Here is a 21,137-nt window from a genome sequence, read left to right on the forward strand (position 1 = left end):
CCTCCCACCTGGCAGGGTGCTAGAGCCTGGGCTCCCACCCAAACCTGGAAGTATACACAGCAATGAAACAGCCCTCTGGCCCATGCCCTGTGAACCCAAGTTGCCTGGTATGGGCCAGCCGTGGATGTCTAGTTGCTGTGTAGACATACCCTAATTGTGTGTTCTGCATTTCTAGGTGCCCAACCTGTGATATCTAATACCTGATTTTTAAAAATACTGAGCACTCAGCTCCCACTGAAGTCAATGGGTGCCCAAAATTAGTGGAAACGTGTGCTAATTTTGGCCTTAAATACCTGTACCTGAGTTTCTCTACCTTTAAAATGGGAATAATTCAACTCTCCTACCTCCATGGGTGTTGAGCAAATGAATTTATTAATATGCACGAGGCACTCAGAAAGTAAACTATGAGTGTATTACAGAATCCAGGAAGTAATAAAATGTGACACACACAGTGCAGGGTTTGTATAACTTGCAGTAAAGAAGGGCTGGGGACACACACTAAAAGTTAAGAATAAGAAGAAACACTGAACTGCAGCCTAATTTCATACAGACCTGTGGAAAAAAGTTTATGATTATGTAACTAAAACTATATCAAAATGCATATGCACAAGAGGACCAATTAAAAGGTTGCACAGGCAACCTGTAATTCTGGCATATCTTAACTTTTTAGTGCTTGACTTTGCAACCTGAATGTTCTTTTAATGAAGATTTTTTGTTTGGAATTTGATTTTACATATTTAATATTAATATATAGCCTTCTGAAATAAACATTGCATTTTTAGTACATTTTTAGTACATCTATTATACTGCAAATACACGAAGAACCAGATTTTCAAAGGGAATCAGTATCCATAATAGGAACCAGCTTTAATTTAGATATCTAAATTAAGTGGCCAGATGATCAGCACCCTGGAGCTTCCTTCCTCTTCTCCCCCCTTCACTTAGGTGCCTAAACAGGAGTTGAGCACTATTAATAATCTGGACACTTGGGCCCCAAATCCTACGAAGACTCATGCTGAACTTTCTGCATTGTGAGTAGTTACAACTCAACGGGAATACTCAGAATGTGTATTAAAGTGAAATATGAGAATAAATCACTGTAGGATCAGGGCTTTTATAAAAAGAAAAGGAGTACTTGTGGCACCTTAGAGACTAACCAATTTATTTGAGCATAAGCTTTCGTGAGCTACAGCTCACTTCATCGGATGCATACTGTGGAAACTGCAGAAGACATTATATACACAGAGACCATGAAACAATACCTCCTCCCACCCCACTCTCCTGCTGGTAATAGCTTATCTAAAGTGATCACTCTCCTTACAATGTGTATGATAATCAAGTTGGGCCATTTCCAGCACAAATCCAGGTTTTCTCACCCTCCGCCCCCTTTCCCCCCCGCCCACAAACTCACTCTCCTGCTGGTAATAGCCCATCCAAAGTGACCACTCTCTTTACAATGTGTATGATAATCAAGTTGGGCCATTTCCAGCACAAATCCAGGTTTTCTCACCCCCCCCCCCCCTTTTTCAAAAACCACACACAAAAACTCACTCTCCTGCTGGTAATAGCTTATCCAAAGTGACCACTCTCCTTACAGTGTGTATGAAAATCAAGGTGGGCCATTTCCAGCACAAATCCAGGTTTTCTCACCCCCCCCCTCACAAAACACACACACACAAACTCACTCTCCTGCTGGTAATAGCTTATCCAAAGTGACCACTCTCCCTACAATGTGCATGATAATCAAGGTGGGCCATTTCCAGCACAAATCCAGGTTTTCTCACCCCCCCACCCCCATACACACACAAACTCACTCTCCTGCTGGTAATAGCTCATCCAAAGTGACGACTCTCCCTACAATCAAGGTGGGCCATTTCCAGCACAAATCCAGGTTTTCTCACCACCACCACCCCACACACACACACAAACTCACTCTCCTGCTGGTAATAGCTCATCCAAACTGACCACTCTCCTTACAATGTGTATGATAATCAAGGTGAGCCATTTCCAGCATAAATCCAAGTTTAACCAGAACGTCTGGGGGGGGGGGGGGAGGTAGGAAAATACAAGGGGAAATAGGCTACCTTGCATAATGACTTAGCCACTCCCAGTCTCTATTTAAGCCTAAATTAATAGTATCCAATTTGCAAATGAATTCCAATTCAGCAGTTTCTCGCTGGAGTCTGGATTTGAAGTTTTTTTGTTGTAAGAAAGCGACCTTCATGTCTGTAATTGCGTGACCAGAGAGACTGAAGTGTTCTCCGACTGGTTTATGAATGTTATAATTCTTGACATCTGATTTGAGTCCATTTATTCTTTTACGTAGAGACTGTCCAGTTTGACCAATGTACAAGGCAGAGGGGCATTGCTGGCACATGATGGCATATATCACATTGGTGGATGTGCAGGTGAACGAGCCTCTGATAGTGTGGCTGATGTTATAGGCCCTGTGATGGTGTCCCCTGAATAGATATGTGGGCACAGCTGGCAACGGGCTTTGTTGCAAGGATAGGTTCCTGGGTTAGTGGTTCTGTTGTGTGGTATGTGGTTGTTGGTGAGTATTTGCTTCAGGTTGGGGGGCTGTCTGTAGGCAAGGACTGGCCTGTCTCCCAAGATTTGTGAGAGTGTTGGGTCATCCTTCAGGATAGGTTGTAGATCCTTAATAATGCGTTGGAGGGGTTTTAGTTGGGGGCTGAAGGTGACGGCTAGTGGCGTTCTGTTATTTTCTTTGTTAGGCCTGTCCTGTAGTAGATGACTTCTGGGAATTCTTCTGGCTCTATCAATCTGTTTCTTCACTTCCGCAGGTGGGTATTGTAGTTGTAAGAATGCTTGATAGAGATCTTGTAGGTGTTTGTCTCTGTGTGAGGGGTTGGAGCAAATGCGGTTGTATCGCAGAGCTTGGCTGTAGACAATGGATCGTGTGGTGTGGTCAGGGTGAAAGCTGGAGGCATGTAGGTAGGAATAGCGGTCAGTAGGTTTCTGGTATAGGGTGGTGTTTATGTGACCATGGTTTATTATCACTGTAGTGTCCAGGAAGTGGATCTCTTGTGTGGACTGGACCAGGCTGAGGTTGATGGTGGGATGGAAATTATGGGGCGGAGGGTGAGAAAACCTGGATTTGTGCTGGAAATGGCCCAACTTGATAATCATACACATTGTAAGGAGAGTGATCACTTTAGATAAGCTATTACCAGCAGGAGAGTGGGGTGAGAGGAGGTATTGTTTCATGGTCTCTGTGTATATAATGTCTTCTGCAGTTTCCACAGTATGCATCCGATGAAGTGAGCTGTAGCTCACGAAAGCTTATGCTCAAATAAATTGGTTAGTCTCTAAGGTGCCACAAGTACTCCTTTTCTTTTTGCGAATACAGACTAACACGGCTGTTACTCTGAAACCGGCTTTTATAAAGTGTCTAATATGGGAGCTGTTGGGTGCTAAGATCTTTTTAAAATCTGTCTCTGAAAGTAATTAATACTCCATATTCCACTTTTACATAAGGAAATATGCAATACATCAGGCACTTAAATTGAGACAAGGTGGGTGAGGTGATATCTTTTATGGGACCAACTGTTCTGTGGGTGACAGAGATAAGGTTTTGAACTTACATAGAGCTGAAGAAGAGTTCTGTGTAACTCAAAAGCTTGTCTCACCAAGAGAAGTTGGTCCAATAAAAGCTATAACACCTCACCCACCTTGTGTGTCTAATATCCTGGGACTGACATGGTTACAACACACTGATTAAGAACTTAAAATCTTTACTAATCTTAGACATATAGGAAGATAGTTTAAATCATATTGTAATATATTTATTGTAAAATGTTGGGAATCTGACTTGTGAACTTTTTATTTGTAATTATTAACCATATTAAAAGTGAACAGATTTATGGGTATTTTTAGTGAAATTTTGTTTTTTTATTTTTATGAAAAAGTACAGTCTATGTAACAATAATATAATTATGATAAAATATTATAAAATTACTACAATATATCAAAAAAGTTAAAATAAAATTATGTCATTATCGGAAAATAACCCTTCTAGTAGAAGATCCTAGCGAATCTGTATTAGCAATTGGTTACTTTAAAATGAGTGGCAAATCATTATTAATTCATTTATTAGAAGCCATGATTTTGTACATCAGTTACGTCTGTGTCTATGTGTGTATATATATTTTTTATATCTATTGAAACTTTAAATTATACTTAATTATAATAAAACTTTTAACGAGGGACTTTAATAGAACTAAACATTTTTGTTATCAATTGAAGGAATAAATAAAATTGACCTAATTATAATACCTATATATTTAGTAGTGAAAAAAACATAGCAGGTGCACATATTGCATAATTAACCAAGTCTGAACATGCCATAGATTTATTCCTCACTAGCATGAGAAAACCACATATTTAATGCCTTGGAATTTAACTGTGGAATACATACTTAAAACTACTCAATAATTATTCTTAACCATATCTGAAGACAGAAACTGCCACTCTTAAAATAACAGGAAAAAGCTGGGCTCTAACAAGATTCTGTTCACATTTGCAAGAGCTAAATAAGATCATCAATATCTACAATGGAATTGGGTAAGTAAACATACAACATCAAGAGCTGAACGCATGCCATATACTGAAGTATGATTTTCAGAGATGGGCACCTATTACTGCAAATTACTTCAGTGGAAACTGCAGTTGCTCATCACCTATGAAAATCAGGGCATTAATATCACAGCATTAGTGGACCTGAGAAAAAGGGCAACAATTCTTTTTAAAAGGCAAAAATGAAAGAGATAGGACAGTGGAAGATACAAAAGACAGGTGAATGTCCATATTGGTTTTAAAGGATCTACCCATACAAACTGACCCATTCAGGTGGGACCCCGCACCCATGTTGAGTCCCATTGACAGACCAGTAGGAAGATGATATTTAAATTAGGGCTGTCAAGCAATTAAAAGAATGAATTGCATGATTAATCACACGGTTAAACAATAATAGAATACCATTTATTTAAATATTTTTGGATGTTTTCTAAATTTTAAAATATATTGATTTCAATTACCACACAGAATACAAAGTGTACAGTGCTCACTTTCTATTTATTTTTTACTACAAATATTTGCACTGTAAAAAACAAAAAGAAATAGTGTTTTCAATGCGCCTAATACAAGTACTGGAGTCCAATCTCTTTATCGTGAAAGTTGAACTTAAAAATGTCAAATTATGTACAAAAAACTGCATTAAAAATAGAACAACGTAAAACTTTAGAACCTACAAATCCACTCAGTCCTTCTTCAGCCAGTCGCTCAGACAAACAAGTTTGGTTACATTTGCAGGTGATAATGCTGCCCACTTCTTGTTTACAGTGTCACCTGAAAGTGAGAATAGGCGTTCACATGGCACTGGTGTAACTGGCGTCACAAGATATTTACATGCCAGATGCGCTAAAGATTGATATGTCCTTTCATGCTTCAACCACCATTCCAGAGGATATGATGACAGGTTCTGCTCAATAACGATCCAAACCAGGACTGATGCATGTTCATTTTCATCATCTGAGTCAGATGCCACCAGCAGAAGGTTGATTTTCTTTTTTCGTGGTTCGGGATCCGTAGTTTCTGCATCAGAGTGTTGCTCTTTTAAGACTTCTGAAAGCATGGGCCACACCTCGTCCCTCTCAGATTTTGGATGGCACTTCAGATTCTTGAACCTTGGGTCAAGTGCTGTAGCTATTTTTAGAAATCTCACATTGGTACCTTCTTTGCATTTTGTCAAATCTGCAGTGACAGTGTTCATAAATCAAACAACATGTGCTGGATCATCATCCGAGACTGCTATAACATAAAATATATGGGTAAAACAGAGCAGGACAAATTCAATTCTCCCCCAAGGAGTTCAGTCACAAATTTAATGAATGCACTATTTTTTTAACAAACATCATCAGCATGTAAGCATGTCCTCTGGAATGGTGGCAGAACATGAAGGGGTATATGAATGTTTACCATACCTGGCATGTAAATACCTTGCAATGCCGGCTACAAAAGTGCCATGTGAATACCTGTTCTCACTTTCAGGGGACATTGTAAATAAGAAGCAGGCAGCAGTATCTCCCGTAAATGTAAACAAACTTGTTTGTCTTAGCAATTAGCTGAACAAGAAGTAGGACTGAGTGGACTTGTAGGCTCTAAAGTTTTACTATGTTTTGTTTTTGAGTGTAGTTATGTAACAAAAAAAATCTACATTTGTAAGTTACTCTTTCAGAATAGAGATTGCACTATAGTACTTGTATGAGGTGAATTGAAAAATACTATTTCTGTTGTTTATCATTTTTACAGTGCAAACATTTGTAATAAAAATAATATAAAGTGAGCAGTGTACACTTCATATTCTGTGTTGTAATTGAAATCAATATATTTGAAAATGTAGAAAAACATCCAAAATATTTAATACATTTCAATTGGTATTCTGTTGTTTAACAGTGTGATTAATTGCGATTAATTTTTTTAATCACAGTTAATTTTTTTGAGTTAATCATGTGAATTAACTGCAATTAATTGACAGTCCTAAATTAAATTATGGTATATTGTTATTTTAAGATTCTGACCATGCACTGACGTCAGTAGGGCTCCACACGGATGGAGACAGTCAATCATGCCAATATAATTGAAAGTTCCCATTGACTTAATGGGAGTTGGATTGGAACATTAGTCACCACAACAAATTTGGCCATGAAGATCTGTCAGATATTCCATCATCTATGTCAGATGAGTCTGTGGCCACAGTCTAATAGCATATTGTCATATCATAAAAGCCAACACTGGAACTGGTACCTGTATTGGCAGTTTCAGCAAGAGACCAAGGATTAAATGGGTATGGAAACAAAAAAATCTTCTTACCCCTAGAGGTGGTCTCTCAGGGTCAATATTAAAACATATTGGTGGTCTAGCATATTAAAGCTCCTATGTCACACCTGTTCTAGGAATAGGTGCAAGATTTAACCTTCATGCTGTTATTCTTCTTCTTTCACCATCAGTAAATTCTCTTAAAAACAAAACCAACATATTCCCTAATTTTTTTAAAGGCAAATTTCATTAATCATCTTGTAAAAAGAATATTGTGATTCTTCTTTAACTACCTCTTTTCTTCAGAAGGTTTTACTTACTTGCCAGGATTAATTTATTTGTAAATAAGATCAATATTTTAGGTAAATTGATATAGGGGATCTCAAACATCATTCATATGTTATCTTATATTACTCTTCCTTTTACTAGAATATCTAGTCATACCTACAAATGTGGCAATGGTAGATCATAATATATCAATCACACTGATATCAGTTAAGACTTGCATCACCACAAGAAAACCACAAACTCAGTAAAAACAGAAAAACGCAGAAGAAAAGTTCACATCAATTCTACATAGTGAATGACATAGCTATTCTGATACAAAATATAAAGAGCAAAAATAAAAAAATATTTTGATATTCTCTGTTAAGGAAAGATAATGTGGCCCATCACCTTTGAATCTTAGATCAAATTTCCTGAACTCCACGAACTTAAATCCAGAACAATATTTTCCAGTCCTTATTGATCTTCAATTACAGAATAAAAATTGGTGTGAGATAATTTAACTAGAACAACCTAATTTTGAAAAATGAAGGCCCAGTATTTAATGTTAAGTATATATAAACCAGTCATCTGAATCAGTCAATTTGTTTTCAAGACAGATTTAAGTTAATAAAATAAAATGAGTACTTGTGGCACCTTAGAGACTAACAAATTTATTTGAGCATAAGCTTGTGTGAGCTACAGCTCACTTCATTGCATAAATTGGTTAGTCTCTAAGGTGCCACAAGTACTCCTTTTCTTTTTGCGAATACAGACTAACACGGCTGCTACTCTGAAACCTAAAATAAAATGGTCATTTATTTCCAAAATGTAACATACGGAATTGGAAACTGATTGAACTACTTGTCAGCTAGGAGGATCATACATCAGCTGCTTGCATTGTATAACAAGTTCTAATTTATGAATCATTTAGATAATGTGCATTAATCTCTAACTCTTTTATATAATTATAAATCAAGCTAATGATTTAGAAGCTGTTGCAGGTACTATTTAAGACTAATACACAAAAAGCCAGTGTAGCCTTTATTTTAAATTGAATGAATTGAAAGTTCTGTGGGAAATTACAGTCCATCCATTTTCTGTTGCTGCAGTTTAAAGATAAATAGAGTGGAGATTGGGATTGTCTAGGAACAGACGAAGACTGTAACCACAAACACAGTTACACATAAAAAATCTTGTTTGAATTATAAGGTACACTCACATAGCCATTTACACAACCTGGGAGAATCCATGCACTGGCCACTGCTATATCCATACTCACGTATCCAAAGATTTCACTGAGTTGGGTGGTTCTCTTAACAGGTAGTCATCAAGAGAGAGGTGGCTCCCGCTGAGGTCTTGCCAATGAGGTTATCCCTGGGTCTTCCTCCCTTGCAATTTTCCCACCTTGGGAACCTCTTTTACATTGTTCTGACTGCACCCTGGAGACAGCACATGTGCAACCTTGCACACTTTACCATGAATGAGGCTGCTGCCATGTGGCCAAGCAGCTGGCGACACATCCTGGCTGATATCTGGGGATAGACATCAGATATTTTCCACTCCCTGGAAAAATCATGGAGCAGGTCCTCAAGGAATCAATTCTGAAGCACTTAGAGGAGAGGAAAGTGATCAGGAACAGTCAGCATGGATTCACCAAGGGCAAGTCATGCCTGACTAATCTAATTGCCTTCTATGATGAGATAACTGGCTCTGTGGATGAGGGGAAAGTGGTGGACGTGTTGTTCCTTGACTTTAGCAAAGCTTTTGACACGGTCTCCCACAGTATTCTTGCCAGCAAGTTAAAGAAGTATGGGCTGGATGAATGGACTATAAGGTGGATAGAAAGCTGCCTAGATTGTCAGGCTCAACAGGTAGTGATCCATGGCTCCATATCTAGTTGGCAGCCGGTATCAAGTGGAGAGCCCCAAGGGTTGGTCCTGGGGCCGGTTTTGTTCAATATCTTCATAAATGATCTCGAGGATGGTGTGGATTGCACCCTCAGCAAGTTTGCAGATGACACTAAACTGGGAGGAGAGGTAAATACGCTGGAGGGTAGGGATAGGATACAGAGGGACCTAGACAAATTGGAGGATTGGGCCAAAAGAAATCTGATGAGGTTCAACAAGGACAAGTGCAGAGTCCTGCACTTAGGACGGAAGAATCCAATGCACTGCTACAGACTAGGGACCGAATGGCTCGGCAGCAGTTCTGCAGAAAAGGACCTAGGGGTTACAGTGGACGAGAAGCTGGATATGAGTCAACAGTGTGCCCTTGTTGCCAAGAAGGCCAATGGCATTTTGGGATGTATAAGTAGGGGCATTGCCAGCAGATCGAGGGACATGATCGTTCCCCTCTATTCGACACTGGTGAGGCCTCATCTGGAGTACTGTGTCTAGTTTTGGGCCCCACACTACAAGAAGGATGTGGAAAAATTGGAAAGAGTCCAGCGAAGGGCAACAAAAATGATTAGGGGACTGGAACACATGAGTTATGAGGAGAGGCTGAGGGAACTGGGATTGTTTAGTTTGCAGAAGAGAAGAATGAGGGGGGATTTGATAGCTGCTTTCAACTACCTGAAAGGGGGTTCCAAAGAGGATGGCTCTAGACTGTTCTCAGTGGTAGCAGATGACAGAACAAGGAGTAATGGTCTCAAGTTGCAGTGGGGGAGATTTAGGTTGGATATTAGGAAAAACTTTTTCACTAGGAGGGTGGTGAAACACTGGAATGCGTTACCTAGGGAGGTGGTGGAATCTCCTTCCTTAGAAGTTTTTAAGGTCAGGCTTGACAAAGCCCTGGCTGGGATGATTTAATTGAGGATCGGTCCTGCTTTGAGCAGGGGGTTAGACTAGATGACCTCCTGGGGTCCCTTCCAACCCTGATATTCTATGATTCTATGATTCTATGACAGGTTCTCACTGGGGTTACTATATAGACTATTGCTGAAAATCTGTGAGCAGGGAGGAAGACTCTGGCTTGTATGGCATCCAAGTGTGCCCCAATAAACTCCAGGTGTTGTACTGGTGACAGTGTTGATTTTTGTAGGTTTGTACGAAGCCTGAGGCTTGAAAAGAGGTCCATTGTCAGCAGTACGGCATGAAGGGTGTTGGGTTTGGATGGGGCCTTGAGGAGACAGTTGCCTCAGTATGGAAATAGGACAATGCCTTGTTTGTGTAAGTCTTCGGCCACTCCTGTGAGGACTTTGGAGAATACTCAGGAGGCTGCAGAGTCTCCAAAGGGTAATACCCTGTATTGGTAGTGATTGGTCCCCATGATGAATCTGAGGAACTGTCTGTGAGCAGGGTATATGGTGATGTGTGAAAATATGTATCTTGGAGGTTGAGGGCCAAGAACCCGTCCCTTTGTTCCAGTACTGGGATAATGGTTGATAGGGTAACCAACTTGAAGCATTGCAGTTTGATGAACATGTTGAGGTTTCATAGGTCTAGGATCAGTCTCCACTCGCCGGATCTCTTTTGGATCAGAAAATAATGGGAATAAACATCCTTCCCTCTGTGTTGGGATGGGACTGCTTTTATGACTCTCCATTGGAGGGGGTGCTTTATTCTTTTTGTAGAATGTCTTTGTGAGAAGGGTCTCTGAAGAGAGATGGATGGAGAAGGAGGGTGAGTGGGGGGGACAGGTAGGAACAGGATAGAATATTCTTCATTGATGATCTCTAAAATCCAATTGTCTGAACTGACAGATGAATGGATAGATCGATAGAAAGGGGCTAAATGGTCGCCAAACTGGTGAGATGTTGAAGATGGTTGTAGTGACTGGAACATGGGGAAGGAGTCTTGGGGCCTCAACCAAACCTTCAGAATTGTCATCTGGCTGAAGATGTGTGAGAAGTAGGTCCTTGAGGAGTCGAATGTCTGCGCTTGATAGGGGTTTCTGTCACCAGCATTGTGTGTCGTACTGTTGATAAGGGATGAAAGGTGGAGGTCAGGATCTTGGGGCAGGTTGGTATTTCCCCAGGTGTCTCTTTGGCACTGGTGTATAAATGCTGAGAAAATGGAGAGAGTCACTCGAGAGTCCTTTAGGGAGTGTAGGGACTCATCCATGTGTTCTGAAAATAATTTGGGACACTCAAAGGCTAGGTCCTCAACAGTGGTTTGTACTTCCTTAGGGAGTCTGAAGAGGTGTAGCCATGATGCTTGTCTCATCACTATGGCTGTTGCAACGGAATGGGCAGCTATATCAGTGAAGTCCAAGGAGGCTTGAAAAGCCATACTGTCCAAGAGGTGCCCTTCAGATATGAGCACCTGGTTGCTCCCTCTTCTCATCAGGAAGGTCTTGCCAAAATTCCTATATCTTAGAGTAGTTGATATAGTTGTATTTGGCCTTGAGAGCCTCATAATTGGAGGTATGGAACTGGAGCATGGCAAATGAATAAGCCTTGTAGATGAATAGGTCAAGTTGCTTCCAGAACCTGTCATAAGGGGGTGATATTGTCGCCCCTTCTCATGCATGGCATTGACAACCAGGGAGTTCGGAGTGGGATAAGAAAAAAGAAATTCCATGTCTTTAGTGGGAACATAATATTTCTTGTCCGCCCATTTACAGGTTGGCGAGATGGACATTGGGCTCTGTCAGAGTACCTTAGACGGGTAGAGAAGGGCCTAATTGATAGGGAGGGCTATCTTCGCCAATGCAGAGGCATGCAGGATATCGAACAGCTTGTGCTGTTGCTCTTTCACTTCCTGCAGAGGCATCTGGAGGAAGCCTGCAATCCTGCAAAACAGCTTCTAGAAGTGTTTAAAGTTGTCTGCTGACGTAGGGGGTGGAGGCATGATCGCCGTATCAGGGGAAGAGGAGGAGATATGAAGTGGTGGTGTAATCTCCTCCTCTGATTTTACTTCCTGGTCCTCTAATAGGAGCGGATTGGCCTCTGGAGGTTGAGAGATGGATGAAGATGATGAGTGTGGATATCCCTGGCTTTGTTCTACGGGAGGCTTTGGAAACTGCTCTGTACATGGCCTAAGGGTCCCTGTACTACCAATGTGGAGGGAGTTTCACATGGGGTTGCATGCATGGCAGTCTGTACCAGGGTCTTGGTTAAGTTGCAGGTTGTGGATATTGAGGATGTGTAGATGTCGCCTTTTGTGCCTGTCCCAAATCTGAGTGTGAGACAGAGTATTCCTCCTCCTCTTCCTTGTTCGGGAAGGGTGGTGGCATCTTCAGAGAGGAAAGGGAGCAATGCTGTGATTTTGGAGACGAGGACAGAAGTGGAGGGAGCTTGTGTCTGAGTAGTGGTGACTCAGGCATGTCAGATATCATCAGATCCTCAGGGTATCTCAACTCCTGGGGAGAAGGGAGGAGCATCATCTGCAGTTGCACTGGTGTCGAGGGAGAGGCGCATTCTCTGAAACGGCCAGCAGATGGAGGCGAGGGCTTCCACGGTGCCAACAGTCTCGTCAGTGCCATAGGGCGTATCAGTGCCAATAGACATGCCAATGCTGATAAGAGATGCAGTGTCAGCAGTTTCGTCAGTGCTGTGATGCCCAAAGATGATTTGGTCAGGGCGCTCAGCACCATTTTTGAAGGTCTCATGCCACATTCGAGAGAGTGCGGTCACCTGTAGGTCTGCCTGTTTAGGGTCTTTAGACCTCTCTTTAGCTCCAGTACTGGAGGTACTCGGACAGTCATGGGAGCTATGTCTCACCCATGAAGATGTTGAGGCTACTGACCTCATAGGGGATGGTGTTCTGTTGGGCAGTTCTGCAGAGGCTGATGTGGTAGCCCATTTCTTCCCATCAGCATGGGAAAGAGAGGATTTCCTCTTGGAAAGAGGCAGCAAATGAGGGTCAGTGGGTGACCAGCAGAGTGGGAGAGCCATGTGGGGGAAGCGTCTGCACGAGGGTGCGAGGCTGGTTGGAAGGATCGCTCCATGATGAGAAGTCTCAGCAAATGTCTTGGTCCTTTCGGGCCCTTGCAGTCAGACTGTGACAATGAGTGCACTTCTGTGCGACGTGTCCTTTTCCAAGGTACAATACACATATACATTTCATATGCATTAAAGCACTTCCCTTTGAAGCCACAGATTATGTGTATAATAGAGGAAACATGTGTGATTACAATGAGATTTAATGGTATTAAGACAGCCTTTTATTGAAGTGGTGGTGTTGCCCCTCCCCCTCCCCCCAGTAAAGCTTTCAAACCCTTGACACTGGCCGTCATCCCCCAGTCCTGAGTCAGAAATAGAGTTCATACAGGAAAAAAAATCAAGCGTCACTTATGCCGGGAGTTAAGGGAAGAGCACGTATTTCAAAATGAAATATTCATTGTGCATTTCCTAGACAATGTTAATCTTTTCACAGAAGCAATCTTTTGTTATTGTTTCTATGGGAGGCCTGTCTGAATTTTACTTTGGGGTGAAAGCATGTTCAGGTCTGTAATCAGGAGACGGAACTAGCAAGAGAGATGTCCCTCATTATAGAACCTGGTCAGGAGTAGGTGAGTGTTTATTATTAGAAATAGTATTTGGAAAGTAGCTCAGCTCTAAAACAAACAGTTTTCTGAAACTTCAGAAACTTTAGGTAGTTTTGAATTTGATTTTGACCTTCTTCCAATGTACATAACTTAGTACTCTCAGAGTATATAAATGAACACTGTCTCCAGAACTGTGAGCCTAAGGCAGATCCATATGGAAGAGAGACAGAAGTGGAAGGAGAAGGGTTGTTGAATGTAATGAAGAAACTACTTTTTAAGAAGCAAATGAATCGGAGCAACCTGCTACTGACATAATTGCTTTAAAGACCCCATAGCAAACATCAGCAGAATTAGTTTGTAATTTACCATGTCCTTCACTTTGAACATGCTCCCTAAAGGTTTATGTGAAAGTCATGACATTTACAAACACAATTTGTTTCAGATTGACTAGCCGTGATTAATGTCTTCCTTTACTGCCTTTGACCAAAGTAATTCCTCTTGCCAAGAAAGCAACCGAAGTCTTCATTTTGCTTGTGAAGTGGTGGGAACATAAGAGTTTTTTTTTTAATGAAATACCTTTCAGAAATGTTTAGGTAAACTGTGAAAACAGAAGGCTGATAATACAACTGAAGAATTTCAGCAGTCAGTCAATTAAGGTTTGTGGCAAAGGTTTCTAATTACTGAAGGCACAGGCTTATATCTGGAATCCCTTGCACCCAACCCTGACTAGAATATTCAATAATGATTCTTCTAACTACGTATCACTCACTGTGAAAGGTTCCAACTCAATGAAATGTGCTTGATTACTTTAATACAGTTCTTAGCTGAGAAGGGTGCACATAGTACAAATGGGCTTATTGAGCATTCTTTGTTTTAAATCATGCAAGATGATGAACAAACATCTTAACCTCTTAGGGTTTGATCCTGTTAATGCTCTTAACTTCCACTGATTGCAATAGGGACAATTTAAAAAAAAGACAAACTTCTTCCACCAATGCTATAAAATCTCAATTTTTATACAATGTTCATTTTAGTCGGTTCTTCACAAACATCCCTATTGCAAATTAAACTAGAGCAATTGTGATGTTATTGTCAAATGTATCATCAGGTAAATAGTTTGCACCCAGAATTTTAGTTCCTGGACCTTAACATGGTAATTTGGTGGGAAATGTACATCCGATCCTAAATATCAGTTATTACAAATACACTATTCATTCAAAGACATTGTTTGAAAAGCCAGAGAGACCATATCAGTGGGTACATTAGAGATAGATACCCAAATATATCACAGTTTGTTCCCCTCTGCTCCCCATGATGCATCAATTAAAGACATATTTCTCAAAGCTGAGTAGATTCTTGTTGACCTAATTGATAATGTTGGATCACAAGACATTAAAGTTAATAGAATCAATTGGCTTGTGCTGCACTAAAGAGGGAGAGAGAGAAAAAAAAAGAGAAACACATCTATATCTGCAAGGTAAAAAAATACACACTTGTTCAGGGAAAATAAATAAGATATTCAAAATTTTAAGGATATAAACAGAGATTTTTTTTAGGTTGGCATTTGTCAGCAATTATCATGCAGAGCAATCACAGTACACTGTCTCCATTAAAGGATTTGCTGCATTCCTATTAAGTAAATGACCACACCACACCTTAAAGTGTGTGTGTGTTTTTTTTTGGGGGGGGGAATGTTGTCTGGCTGGCAGAGGGAAAGGGAACAGTGCTCTATGGGTTGGGTGGGGAGAGAGGTCAGAAGCTGCTGCAAAGGGGGGCTGGGGAATGGGTCTTCCCCTCGGACCAGAAGGGTGGAATAGTTGAAAAAGGGCAAGCACAGGAAGGAGAAGCCCTTTTCCACAGAGCAGGCAAGGCAGCACCCACCCTCCCTCCTCTTTAGACGGCAAAATATCAGATTTGGTCTGGACCTGCTGTGGGCATTGTGCTAGCTGGCCCTTTTTAGGGGGGGGCTAGGAAGGAATTTTTCCCTCACCACCAGATTGGCCTAGGTGGAGTGGGGCTTTTTTCGCTTTCCCCACAACAGGTTCAAGGAGGGCTCTGTTGATATGAGGCATGAAGGGAGTTAGGCTACATGTCACAACTCATTATGTAAGTGTGGGGCAGATGTCCAGTGCAGGTACTCCATGAGGAAAGTATACAGTGACCAGATAAATGGCTTGTTAAAGGACTTAAAATGGTGATGTTAGTTAAAGGAATGGAAGGGGGAGGTTTGGGACTGCTATCTATGGTACGGCAGGGAGCCAATCCCCCTTTCTTATAGCCCACCTAAACCCTCCTAAGAGGTGGGGATGGTAAGGTCCCAGCATTGGGTTGGTTGGGGGACCTGGATGGAAAAAGAGGGGGGCTGTTTGAAGCCCTCCTCCGGGCACTTATTGAATGAACATGGGGTAACCTGCACTATACATTTTATCTGTTGGGTAGTCCTAGACATCTAATAATAAAGTTGCGGCCTGATTAAAACCATATCAAGTATCTCCTGTCTTTCTTTCAGTATAGCCAGGCAATCCTACCTTTACCCCCATTCTTACAAAATATGAAGACAATAATTGGTTAGTTCATTTTAAGTAACTGAAGCACAGTTTTGGTATTTACATATTTCCTGAGATCCTTAAAACAAATGTTTATAGTCCTGAACACAATATCAAAAACAGATTTGTTGTGAAATTTTGTAAATGTACCTCTTAATCCACAAAGAATTAGTACAAATTTTGGCTCTCTGCATTCATTTTCAGAACAAAGGATCAATTTAAGGTTACAAAAACAAAGTTAATTTTCATCTATAACTCGGTTGCCTGTGAGCCTCCAACAGATGCTTGAACTGAATATTTATGTCACGAGCACAAATAATCCAAGCATATAGAGGTGATGAGCAGATTATGATGTGTGGGCAGTGCCCACCTAGCCCAAGAGCCCCACCGTGAAATGTTGCTCTACCATCCAGCATGTAGAGGATCTGCAGAGGAACTATTGACTGTGAGTTGCATAGCTCTATTGGAGCTCTGTGCGAGCTCTATTGGAAGCTCTCCACAAGAAAGGAACAATAGAAGAGGCTGTAATTTAAGTAACCCATTGTTTTCTTGTCTTCATTTTATTATTATTTTTTTTACATTCTCTTTTTGTTTTCCTTCCTGTATTAGATCATTAATAAAAACTGTGAGTAATTTTGAGGGTCTTTTTAGTTATGGTGTACCCTACGGCACCTTATATGACTAAAATAGTAAGGGGTGTCTCATTTCTGAATTAGTAGTAAGAGATGCAATTGTTTCTCTACACTATACTTTTAGTAATTTGGGGAATAAAATTATTCAGTGCTCAACACACTTACTCATGTGTAAAATAACCCTCTCTCACCCACACAGAGTTATAACATTCAAACACACTTTGAAAAAAATCTCATTTTAAGAATAAATTTCCTCTAATCTGGTCCAAGAGACAGTAAAATGCAAAACGCATCTCAGTCATAACTATAGAGTTGTCACCAAGACCTACAATACAAATATACCTAGGGCTAGGAAGTAATACCCTATGCATATTTTAAAAGTTCTAAATACTTTATGCATATATTTCCCCAGGAGACTGAAATGTACCTTTTTGAGTTTCCATAGCTGGGGAAGAATTTTGTGCAACACACCCTATTAGTAGGCTTATTTTGAAAAAGGAGCAGTTGGTCCCTAAAACATTTCACAGATACTGGAAACTATCTAAGCTTCCCCCCGCCCTCCATGTATATTAACTTTGTTCATGAATGATTATAGCCTTACCCATTAACACTTATTTATATTATTTTTTCTGTATTCACTAAGTAGTACAATAATAAACAATGATTTGCATTCATATAAAACCTTATATCCAAGAATTTCAAAGTGCTTTACAAACATTAATTATGTCTCCGCAATATTCAGAAACATTCGTTCCAATTTATTCAGATTAATTAGACAACTGCTCCTCTCACTGTTCTCTTTTTCTCAGCTCAAATTTCTAGAACAATTTCCCTTCTGTTCTTTCATAGTTACCACTTTTTATTCAGGCCTAACCAGAAGATTGCAAAAAAAATTTAAAAAATTAAAAAAAATTGTTTTCTCTACATAGTTTCCATCAAGCAAATCTCTATTAATTTTCTTCCCCGGCATATTTCCTACTGACATTATTTTCTCTATATTTTTTTTATATAGAACCTACTGTTATCACTATTTTATACAACTACAGAATTTCTAAGACTACAAAAGTGCTTTTATCTTTATAAAAATGTTTTATAGAGGCTTGTCATTTCATTTGTTACACTGCCTCTTCCTGTATATCCAAATAAACTGACTGAGATTCTGAAAATCTATCCTTAAATTCTCTGAAGCTTTAACAGTAACATCTTTAGAAATGTAAGAATTATTGTGAGGAAAGCAAGCAGAGTACCCGCTAGAATTTATTGTCAGGCTGTCATGGATTACCAAATCATAGGTCTTTTCCCTGTTTGGCTAAACTGAAGTGAAAATCTATACTATTATACTGGGAACAGACAATAGCAAAAGATACATTATTTTAAAAAAATCTTTGGCTTAGCTACAGTTCACAAGCTGCGTTCAGATAGCTGTTTGCCAGCTTAAAAACAAAATCTCTGGTGACCTCTGCCTGTGAACACTTAGTAACATGCATTTAGCATCATATAACAGTACCTCTAAAAATAAGTACCGGTACATACAGTAGCTGCTTCTGACACAGCTTTTTGCTTTAATGAGGATGGGTAAGAGTTTTCAAAAGGGATGCAGATCAAGAAAGTGATACAAAGCTTGTGAGGGCTCCAGACAGTTCTCAAAGCAAAAAATATACCATTAGCATGTTATATCATTAGCTTTTTTTTATTACCATAATCATGTTAACGGGGGCAAGTAGATTTTGTGGTTTTTGTGGTCAATTTTCATGACCATTTTCTAACACAGTGATTTGTCCGTTTTTGTCTGCCCAAGTCGAAACAAAAACAAGTCATTACTCACTCATCAACAAAGCTACTTCCCCAGAATTGAAAGGCTGACCTATGCAGGAATTAAGTGTCTGAATACAACTAGAAGCCATGATTAGGTCCTCACAAACATTAGGGCTTTTACTAAGAAAATGTTGACAAACGGATTATTAACTACGCCACTACCTGAAGCTTTACATTCAGAACTTCAGCTACAGTTGCAATGTCACAGCACAGCAGGTGAAAATACATTTCTGGAACAAATGTCAGCATGGAATAATTTTGAAGCAAACTTTTGATCTACAACACCTCAAGCCAGGAGAGAGCACCAATATAGATTATATTGTTGATAACACATGGTGCTGTTTGCTGTCATAGTAGGCATTTCTATAGGCTCCAGTAGAGAGAGAAAACACAAATAGAAATAAAAGATACAGGAATTCTTCTAGTTTATCATGTTCCCATAAAAATCCATCCACAACAGAAATTTTGTTACCAAAACAGAACCCACATCCAAAACAAAAAAATCCCCAGACCCAGCAGTTGAAAGCTCTCTCTCTCTCTTTCACACACATGCACATTAAGATGTCTCACGTAATGAGAGAGGGTAGCTGAAAAGGCTATGTAGAAATCTTCTAAACTATAGCATACCGAATCAAGTATTGGGAAACTTGGCCAGATCATTAAAGTAAATATTAGTTTACTTTCTTTTCACCCTTCTGAAATGTGAAATACATGAAATCAGTGTATAACTAGTGTTAAGTTCTAATATTTTAAAATGCGTATTTCATTTGATTATATCCATACCCCTGGGACTACAGCATGCCAATACAATAACTGATTAATCCGTATACTTCAATAGTTTAAAGACTCCAACAATTCCCTATTCCTAAGCTCTCCATAAAATGGATTCATATAGGTTTTCCACATCCTCATGCTACTTCTGGTAATCAAAGAAAAGTTAGCTTTTCAACATAATTCTTTATCCCTTTTCCTAAATAAAGCCATTTCTCAGTTAGCCAATCCCACTGTTTTCAAACATACTTAATTTTAAGCATATACGTAAATTCACAGCACTGAAGCATGTGCTTATGTGCTTTTATATATTGGTGCCATAAGAACTAGCCATGACAGGTGCTGAGTGCTATCAGTGAATGGGAACTGTGAGTGCTCAAAAACCCCACATAAAGGACTTAGCAACTTCTAATAATTCGCAAAACTTACTCCTCATCTAATCAGATATCATTAAAACAGGTGCTACAACTAATATACACAAACTGTACAGGCAGTAATTGATGCATAATAACAAAACTTACCATCTTGATCTGTGGTAACTGTGATAGCTGTGAATGGCTTGGGGGAGAAACTCATCTCAGAGACTCCATTCATGGCTTCTATTTCAAAGGTGTAGTTCACATGAGACACAAAATCAAGTACAGTCACAGATGAGTTAATCAGGCCTGTATGTCTTGGGATGAAACGGATACCTCCACCGCATATCTCACATTGGCTGGTGTCTGATCCACATTTCTTACAGATGACACTGTAGGTTAGATCTTTTCTCCCCCCCGTGTCACTAGGTGGGCTCCATTCCAACATAAGAGCTGTTTCATTAATATTAAAAATCACATTCCGTGGAGCAGAAGGTGGCCCTAGAGAAAAAGAAAACAGTTAAACTATCCTTATTGTGTAGTTTGGAAAAACAGAGAGCTTGAGCTATTGATTTATAATGACAAACTAAAAGAGTTCAATGTATACATATATATATACATATGCAAACTATACAATTTGGGTTAGTGACAAGTAGAACGGAACAGTCTAAAATATCTAAACATTTAAAATATTTGAAAGTTAAATATTAAGGAGGGAAAATAATTATCTGAGATTGTATAAAATGATATAAAAATGAATGGGGTGAAATTAAGAGATAATTTAAGATAAACATTAAAAATATCCCACTATTTGGGACATTCAAAAACTAGGCCTGACAAAACAAGAATTGCATGCTAAATACCCACAAGGCAAGTGGGAAGTAGGCATAGACTTTTTGCCCCCAAAATATATTTTATTTTATTTCTATTATGGTAGGCTTTTTAGGATGTCTTTTTAATCTGTTTTGCTATTCAGATTTTAAATGAATACATTTTAAAAATAGTAAATGTATAATAGGGAATAATTCTGCTCAGACAGAGAAGAGAGGGAGAGAGAGGGAGATAAACTAAACTGAGTTTTTTCCAATCCCTGACCTGCTATTATTCTACAACTCATCCAAAAGATGGCAGCTCCACTGAGGCTCAAAGGGCTCATGAGTATCACTCTGGGATACTATTCAGTAATGATTCAGAGGAAATTATGTCATTTGCTGACCCATCAACACCACTATTATTATGATGATGATCTCCATCCAAATTATGAACCTGTCCAGAACCCATTTAATTTGTGAGGCCTGACAGGATTCTGTTATAAATTGGTGTTACTGCAAGTGAAGGTCCATTACTATTGTTATAAAAGTTCATTATTATTCAGTTTCCTGATCACCATTCTGCTGTCCAGTAAGACACAGAGCAACCATCAGAGATGTCTGGTGATTAATATAGAAATGGAAGCCAAGAGAATCTTGGACTGTAATTTT

General features: G+C 39.6%; 1 protein-coding gene across 8 annotated transcripts in view; it reads right to left on the bottom strand.

The window, feature by feature from the left end:
- The window catches only part of LOC141999196 (ephrin type-A receptor 6), an 817,098-nt gene that overhangs the window by 357,469 nt on the left and 438,492 nt on the right, over nt 1-21,137 (bottom strand). For all 8 annotated transcript variants that reach the window (XM_074972390.1, XM_074972364.1, XM_074972372.1 and 5 more), the window contains one exon: nt 19,822-20,157. In XM_074972390.1, the coding sequence (XP_074828491.1) occupies nt 19,822-20,157 (336 nt within the window). The remainder of the gene's footprint in view (nt 1-19,821; nt 20,158-21,137) is intronic.

The sequence above is a fragment of the Natator depressus genome, chromosome 1 (assembly GCF_965152275.1).
Source record: "Natator depressus isolate rNatDep1 chromosome 1, rNatDep2.hap1, whole genome shotgun sequence".
Lineage (NCBI taxonomy): Eukaryota > Metazoa > Chordata > Testudines > Cheloniidae > Natator > Natator depressus.